This window comes from Borostomias antarcticus (genome assembly GCF_949987555.1).
Source record: "Borostomias antarcticus genome assembly, chromosome: 7".
Classification (NCBI taxonomy): Eukaryota; Metazoa; Chordata; class Actinopteri; order Stomiiformes; family Stomiidae; genus Borostomias; species Borostomias antarcticus.
The window spans coordinates 16899691-16909138 of NC_140240.1; the positions used below are offsets into that span (position 1 = coordinate 16899691).

At 43.8% G+C, this 9448-nt stretch overlaps 1 protein-coding gene across 1 annotated transcript; it reads left to right on the forward strand.

Moving 5' to 3' along the window:
- Window positions 1-526: 526 nt before the first annotated feature.
- tmem178a (transmembrane protein 178a) lies at window positions 527-8959 on the forward strand (the record flags this gene model as incomplete). Its single annotated transcript, XM_084441230.1, has 4 exons — window positions 527-938; window positions 6276-6389; window positions 8215-8352; window positions 8591-8959. 4 exons carry the CDS (start codon window positions 527-529, stop codon window positions 8830-8832), a joined length of 906 nt encoding a protein of 301 aa, XP_084297356.1. The 3' UTR covers window positions 8833-8959.
- Between the last annotated feature and the right edge of the window lie 489 nt (window positions 8960-9448).

Below are 9448 nucleotides of genomic sequence, written 5' to 3' on the forward strand. Positions count from 1 at the left end.
ACCTGCAATCAAAGCCAGGTTGAGAGTGTCACACAGGAAAACATCTGTCTGCTGTAGGCACACCCATCTATTATGGTAGCCTACACTGTAGGGCATCCGCTCCATACCCTCCTCAGACACGCTGTGATGCTGCCATGAGATGGTCCTCTCTCTGGGTTTTTATCTTACGGGACAGCCTGAGCGAAAAGGATGCAGACTGAGGGTGTATAGAGCTACACTGGAGTGAAGATGCGGATGAGAGAGGTGGGGATGCGCGAGAGAAAGCGGAGCATCTTCAGGTAAACACCGACCGAGCAGAGCGGCGGGTTGGGAGTCCACACCCATCGCGCCTTCGTGTTTCTGTCGCTTCGATCTCAACACCTCCGAAGTGCGCTCTGGACCAGGCATGGCAATGTCCTCTCGACGGCGGGCTATTTTTTGCGGGATTAAGGATAGATGAAAATGCTTAGTAACTGGAAAAGCGGGTCCTGGAAAGGGCGTCGAGACGACTAGACTAATGCATAGAACCGAGGTCTAGGGCCGAAACATGGAGAAACAGTCCTTTGTAACGGCGATGAGCTTGTCTATGAGTGTTGTGTCGTTACTGTTGCTGGTCACCGCTATCTTCACTGACCACTGGTACGAAACGGATACCAGGAAGCACAAGGAAAACTGCGATCGGTATGGGTCGGATTCAAACGACCAGAAAAACCGGGACATGCCGATATACCACCTGCCACTGGTGGAGAACGGCAACTCCAAGCGGAACCTAGCGCTCATGAAACCCATTCATGTCGGGAGCCGAGAGGAGGAGCTGCTTGAGAACTGGAGGGCAATTCTGGGGATGGGGATCCTGGAGACGGAGTGCGGGCGTCCCCTGTTCTCCACATACTCTGGGCTCTGGAGAAAATGTTACTTTGAAGGCATGGACCGGGATATTGATAAACTCATATCAAAGGGTAAGACAGTTTTATAGTCAACCCCCCCCCTCCCCTGTGACTGGGCAAGAATTGCTCTGCATATCATCGGCTAACCCTGTTAATAGGCCTACGCGATGCTGTTATCCGTGCATTGCGTCAAAATAATCTGGTAGCCTAATTATGCAACGTGTTCAAAAACAAATTCCTCAGTTGCTGTTTTTGATGTGAACGTGGATGTAACACAGGATCGAAAGACCTGTGTTTGACAGTAGCCTACGATATTTCAATAATAGGCGCACGTAGCCTAAATATTCCTGTTGAATAGGCCACGCGCACGCTGTCCAGTCAAGCCCTCACGGCTTGCTTGTTGGATGTGTAAATGCAGCTACAGTATCTCATGTGTATGAAGATGCGCCTCATGTGAGGTCTTTTTCAAGGTTGAAACACGAAAGTCGATGGGGATTGAAGGAGTTCAGGATCCAGTAGTGGACACACCAGTCCATCAAGATTTATGTCGACAGGATTAAGTCAGGGCTGACCATGGATGTATTAATAGAACTGGATACAGCCACTCCATTCACTGACCGCTAACAACAATGAAGCCCTATTGAACCGCGCCATCTTGGCAAATTTGTAGTCATTTGGCTATTTCCGGTGACTTTTGACTTGCGCAGTTGAGCTTTTCTGTCCGACGCGCGTCCACGAAAAAGTTCACCTTTATGTGAAATGTAGACGCACGTTCCCGGCTCTCTCGGCTCTCCCCGCTTTGATTTAGCAATGAAAACCGGCTTGCATATTAACCTGTTTTTGTCAAATATATCCATTGGAGAAATTATTTTTTCATCCAGGCATCTTAGTTTTAACAGGTTAAATATAACTGAACATGTTTTGTTTGCTAGTAGATGGTATTCATTCCGTTCGCGATAACGTTCTTGCAGCCAGGCTAAATTCCTCCAGGGAGCCAGTGACCGGCGAGTTGAAGAGCTTCACTCCCCGCCAGCAGGAGCTTTGGCCGCGGCTACCGCATCTCGGATAACCCGCTGAGTTCCTGGCTGCTATTTCACATTCGCCCTTGATCAATCGAATCTTATCTCCGTATAAATACACACTGTTATTCTAAAAATATCCCATTTCTGTCCATTCCTGGAAAAGGCTAATAATTGCTGTCAAATGATCACTCCAGTTTATCACCGTATCCCACTACCATTTCAACTATGCACAAGAGGTTGTCTTGTGGTCATTTTCATTAAAAAATGATTAGCCTGATCAGTTTGTTGTATGTATTAAGCCCTTTTTGAGCGGTGTGCTTTGACTACTCTCCTTTTTTGTGGTCATTTTCATTAACACATTTGATTAAACATCCGCACTGGCCTATGAACGGCTAAAGATTCCCCAGGCAGAGCTGGTTGATGCTGCTAGGGAAAGGGATGTCTGGGGCTCCCTGCTGGAACTGCTGCCTCCGCGACCCGACCCCGGATAAGCGGATGACGATGGATGGTATTAAAAGACTTTAGCCGGGACCCCGTTGATGTTAGAATTAATAGGCTACCTTTATTTGTGGTACTTGAACTTGTGTCTGCGTTTCTGGCTTGCCATCATGGATGTATTGTTCATAGGCTATGTTTATCGGATGAGATGCAGTTGTCCGGGCAGGTCAGCTAATGTGATTTACGAATGGAAATACATGCTTGGGAATATTTAGACATTTCAAACTTCCTCTGTTAAGGTGGTGCTGGGGACAGCGCAGACGGCCTGCATGGCAGTAAATTATCAAAAATTAGGCAAAATCTATCTATGAAAATAACCTCAGATTGAAACATATTTTGTGGTGAATGAGGCGATATAGGCTTAATGTGTATTTATACGGAGATAAGATTCGATTGATCAAGGGCGAATGTGAAATAGCAGCCAGGAACTCAGCGGGTTATCCGAGATGCGGTAGCCGCGGCCAAAGCTCCTGCTGGCGGGGAGTGAAGCTCTTCAACTCGCCGGTCACTGGCTCCCTGGAGGAATTTAGCCTGGCTGCAATAACGTTATCGCGAACGGAATGAATACCATCTACTAGCAAACAAAACATGTTCCGTTATATTTAACCTGTTAAAACTAAGATGCCTGGATGAAAAAATAATTTCTCCAATGGATATATTTTACAAAAACAGGTTAATATGCAAGCCGGTTTTCATTGCTAAATCAAAGCGGGGAGAGCCGAGAGAGCCGGGAACGTGCGTCTACATTTCACATAAAGGTGAACTTTTTTGTGGACGCGCGTCGGACAGAAAAGCTCAACTGCGCAAGTCAAAAGTCACCGGAAATAGCCAAATGACTACAAATCTAGCCAAGATGGCGCGGTTCAATAGGCCTTCACTTTAGATTTCGAATCCTGGGGGCTTGGGGCTGACGGCAAGGTAACACCTGCCATCTTGAATTTTAAACAACTAAAATGTGTCTACCTCGACCTTCAACGCCCTTTGGTTTCTGCCAACGTTGATTTAATTTGATATCAAGGCTCTACCTCAATTTCTCAACACCTGACAGACTGATCTTTGGACACAGACAACGTAGCCTAGTTGTCGAGGCAGCATGCATACACAGAAGCACTCTCGGCTTCATGATTAGAGACACCGCTGACATTCACGCGAAGACATGCAGAAGAGCGACAGTAAATACGACGCGGCAACCCTACGCACGCCGCACGCTTACTTTAGAGTGTAGGCTATCTTTAGGACAAGAACTACTTGACATTAGTCATTTCACAAGGTCCCACAACGGATAGACACCGTCTTGACGCAAAATAGTTCTAATTTTGAATTGATAGACTACATAATAACATACAGTACACAGATGCAGCCAGTAAGGCTATGTCCCATGTGGGCCTTCTCTGGGAGCAGGTGTGAACACGTCATCGCTGGAACTCTCTAGAAACAGCAGCACGGAACTCCTGCTGTCTGTGTTTTCATGTATGTGAACGAGGAAAGAGAGGGCTTTACAAACAATCTCATAGGACTTAAAATGACAATCACGCTATAGGCAAGCAAGGTCATCCATCTGTCTGTCTCATAGAGGCCCAGGAAACTGCAAAGTATAGCATAGAGGCTTTGGATGTGTCTTTCACGTAGCGGTGATAGATTAGAGCTTAAGTGCTGATTCAGCAGAGAACAGCCGATGAAGCAGCTACAACACTAAATGTAATCAATGGACCAAAAACATCTGATGACATTGACACACATGCACATACTGACTATACTGCTAATGAGATGAAACCCATCAACATGTTCTTTACTTAAATCCATCAACATTATGAAGGGATGCTTACAAAAATTATTACAACATAAAGTACAGTATGGCAAGCAGGCAGGCTATGTCAAGTGTTTTGTGTATAATGCAAGGCTGCAGTTCAGATCACAAAATATTGATATAGAATAGTAGGCCTACATTTCATTGGAGGAGATTATTGTAATCTCAATCTCTTGATCGATCATTGCTTCATAGATCGGGTGAAAGACATGATAGGAAACCAGCAGTGTTTTGATGCAGAAAAAGCCTTTGGTGCTTGAAAGCCGAGTAAATGCCACATTTTTACCCTCTTCATGTCAATTTAGCCTCTCTAGAAGCACATGGTCTCTTAAATGCCACAAATGGAACAATAAGTGAGTTCAGAAAGAGCTAAATGTTGGAATGTCTCTCAACTTGATGCTGGTGGATATATCACACTCACTGCTGTAACATACCGTAGATGATACAGATATGACATTCAGCTTTTCAATTGACAGCTGACCTAATTAAGTACATGTGACAAATCTACCACATCATGGATGGGAACATGCTTTTATTACCTGCTTCTGACGATGCCCTGTAGCAACTCATAATGTAATAAAGGCTTATAATGTAATAACTTATTACATTATAAACTAACTAAAAAGTTAATATTGTAATAATCAGCTCATAATGTAATAAAACCATGCGCTCATAGCATAATAACTGATTTGCACATAATGTAATAATGTAATAACTTATTACATTATGAGCCTTACTGGGGCCGCTCATAATGTAATAACAGCTCATAATGTAATAATGGCTCATATAGTTAGAAAAGTGTTAATTATCATCATGTTTACCTCTGCCATTCCTGTGGGGGAGAAAGGTAATGCTTTCACCTCTCTGTCTGTCTGTCTGTCTGTCTGTCTGTCTGTCTGTCTGTCTGTCTTTCTTTCTGTCTTGTCTTTCTGTCTGTCTGTCTAGTCTGTCTGTTTGTCTGTCTGTCAGCATGTGGAAGCCAATAACATAATAACTTCTACACTCTATGATCACACAATAAGACCAATTTCTAATTTCTAATACCCCAAAGTGCCCCAAAGTATACCCTCAAATACCACAAAGTACCACAAAGTACCTCAAAGTATACCACAAAATATCATAAAATACCCTAAAGTGCTGGGAAATATACCCCAAAGTGCCCCTAAGTATACCCTCAAATACCACAAAGTACCACTATACTTTGAGGTACCTTGTGGTACTTTGTGGTATTTGAGGGTATACTTTGGGGCACTTTGGGGTATTATGGGGCTCTTTGGGGTATTTTGGTGTACTGTAGGGTATTTTGGGGTACTTTGTGGTATTTTGGGGTATACTTTGGGGTAGTTTATGGTACTTTGTGGTTCTTTATGGTGATTAGTAGGACCCGTTATGGCCTTTATGCTATGGCCTTGGTCAGCCCCGTGGTCAATCCTCCACCATGTTTTGTAGAAATTGGTCTTATTGTGTGATCATAGAGTGTAAGTTATTGTGTTACTGACTTCTACATGCTGACACACAGACACACACACAGACAGACAAACAGACAGACAGAGAGGTGAAAGCATTACCTTTCTCCCCCACAGGAATGGCAGAGGTAAACATGATGATAATTAACACTTTTCTAACTATATGAGCCATTATTACATTATGAGCTGTTATTACATTATGAGCGGCCCCAGTAAGGCTCATAATGTAATAAGTTATTACATTATGCACAAATCAGTTATTACGTTATGAGCGCATGGTTTTATTACATTATGAGCTGATTATGACATTATACATTTTTTAGTTAGTTTATAATGTAATAAGTTATTACATTATGAGCTGTTATTACATTATGAGCCTCTATTACATTATGAGTTGCTACATGCCCCGAGAAGCCCTACGGTAGCTCCAACGACAGCCAAAGACATACAGGGCCTGCCTGACATTGTTTGTCATTTCAAACAGTCTCATATCGCCCCAAACTGATCTTTTAACAGGTATCACATTTCAAACTGTCTCATATCGTCCCTAACTGATATTTTAATAGGTATCGCAGATCAAACTTTCTCATATCGCCCTAAACTGATGTTTTGACAGGTATCGCAGATCGATGCTCAACTGTCAAGTACCATTTCTCTCAGCCCATTCGGCTGCGGAACATCCCCCTCAACCTGACGAGGACCATTCAGCAAGACGAATGGCATCTCTTACGTACGTATCTCCAGCTCAGTATTCTCCACAAACCACAGCATCTGTGTTTGAACTGCTTGAATGGCTGGTATGGTCACATCTGTGTCATGCGGTCAGGATTCAGACAGACAGACAGACAGACAGACAGACAGACAGACAGATAGATCGATAGAAAGAAATTGTTGGACAATTGTTGGTCTGTTGTTTGTCGAGTTGTGGCACAAGTTGTCGTTTGTTGAGTTGTGGCAACAACGATTCTGGCTGCTCGATGACAAAGCTTGAGATGGGGGATCACTCTGTGTCTCAGAAACTGGCCTTCGGTCTCTAAGCCAATCTGAAACTGACTCACCGACTCACAAACGGTCTCTAAGCCAATCAGAAACATATATTTCAGGAACAAATTCTCATTTAAGCTTCTTAACTCCAAAGTACTTCTTAACTCCCATGCAAAGGGTGGCTTAAGAAGGGTTCCTTAAGAAGGTTCTTTATCGGGAAACCCGGCCATTATCATTTGTTACTTGATCATAGATAGCTTTAGAGAACTAGTACTTCTCAGAAACCAAAAGAATAATTGTGTCGTGGGTAGTGTTGGAGACATTTATAGCTTTCCAAAAGCAGGGTTGGCATGTCAACAAATATACTTTGCCAATTGAACCATCTGTCATATTCTTAATGTGTTTTTAGATTACAATGTAATAGCTCAACTACACTTCAATCTTTTAAAACAACATCCTCATGTGTGTAGATACCCTTTAAGCAAGCCACATTCAGCATTCGTCTTACAGGATCAGAAATAAGGTTCTACTCTCTCACAGTCCAATGAATATGTAAAGCTAACCTTCCAGAGCCTGAGCCTTGGAGGGTGCATTACAACACAAGCACAGGAAATGTTCACGGCGAAAAAGTAAATGCCATCTTACAAAAAGAGAAACATATTAACTCCCCTGAGTCCATTATTACTACACAAGCAGTCCAGGAAGAATATTAATCAAAGTCAGAACTGGGTTGCGTTCCTGGCTGTGAGTTGATGTAATACTTTCCCATTTGGTAACTGCTCAAGTTTGAACTTAGGTTAGCATAGTGCAGCCTTATATCATATATTGTTTAAGTTAAGGTAAACATCAGTGGACACAGTGGACGTGTCAGAGAATGAGATAGCATTGTTAGCCTTAGCACACACACGCACGCACGCACGCACACACACACACACACACACACACACACACACACACACACACACACACACACACACACACACACACACACACACACAGACAAGTGCACAGTTAAGGTTCAAAGGTGAAGACTGGTGTACGAGCATTTGCATTGGACCCTAGCTTTACTTTAACCGGTGCACCGTCACAAAACTTATGTCAGTTAACCCTGAAAAACAAACAAACACCAATAAGCAAATTTCACAACACATAATTGGATAGCCATGACTTTTCCTATTGCAATCTACAATGACCAAATTATGCCTAAATTGAGCCAAGTACGTACATACATACATAATATCCAACAAAACACAACATATTACTTACAGTATTCTACCCAATGTGACATGACTTAGTCCAAACACAACACTTGAACTACAGTATTCAGATTTCTGGGAGGGTTGGTGATTGAGGAGAACAGCAGGGGTGGGTTACTGGGGGGTGGTTGTCATGGAAACGGTCTGTATGTGTGTGTGTCTGTGTGTGTAGTAACGTGTGCGTGTCTGTGTGTGTGTGCTAACGTGTGTGTGTGTGCTAATGTATGTGTGTGCATGCTAACAAGTGTGTGTGTGTATGCTAACGTGTGTGTGTGTGCGTGCTAACGTGTGTGTGTGTGTGGCTGCATGTGTCAGATCTGCGGAGGATCACAGCGGGGTTCCTGGGCATGGCGGCGGCCGTGCTGCTGTGTGGGAGCATCGTGGCCACGGTGGGCTTCTTCTGGGAGGAGAGCCTCACCCAGCACGTCTCTGGACTGCTCTTCCTCATGGCAGGTGTGTGTGTGTCTAACTGTGTGTGTGTGTCTAACTGTGTGTGTGTGTGTGTGTGTGTGTGTGTGTGTGTGTGTGTGTGTGTGAGAGAGAGAGAGAGTGTGTGTAGTTGTTATCAGTTCAGTGGTTCTCGGAAGTACATTTCACACAGCACACATTAAGCTTCACAAACAACAACAACAACAACTTTACAAATAAACAACAACAACAACTCATATACATACGTACCTCTTCTCCCCAGGCATTTTCTGCACCATCTCCCTGTGCACCTACGCGGCCAGCGTGTCCTATGACCTCTCCAGGAACCCCCCCTTCATCTATGGGCTCCCGGGCGACGTGGATCATGGCTTCGGATGGTCCATCTACTGCGCCTGGGTCAGCCTGGGCCTGACCGTGGCCTCCGGCTGCGTCTGCACCACATATCCCTTCCTCAGCCGAGCCCGGGCCCTGCACTCTAAAACTGCCCGCGAGTCCTCTGTATGAGTGCCCCCTGTCGCTCTGGAGGAGGAGGAGCTGCACACATTTATTACGGTTACAATTGGAACGACTAATCGCTGAGTTGTCTATTCGAAAGACTAATCGCTTAGTTGTCTATTCGAATGACTAAACGCTAAATTGTCTGTTTTAACTTCCTTGTTCAGCCCCTCTCAATGATGACGTGTGCTGTGAAGTTTGGGAATGTTTTATCATGGAGTGAATTTTGGTCCTGTTAAGGAGTGATGCAAAGTGGTGGTGTGTATGATGTGTAGTTTATTTGTTAAGTCTATATTTGCTTGCTCACACACTCACACACACACACACACACACGCACACACACACACACACACACACACACACACACACACACACACACACACACACACACACACACACACCACAAACGCATTCTATTGTAGTAACAAAAAGGTGTAAGAACACACAGGTGAATCACAGGTTTGGTTGAAAATATTTGTTTAATTTTTGTTTTCTTTTTGGATAACACAGAATTAAATGGATATTGTGTAGGAATACTAATTTGAGATTAGTGGAAGATAGATTACTGTCAATCTTACCAATCTCTTCTCCACTGAAGAGGTATACAATCGTGAATATGTGTGTT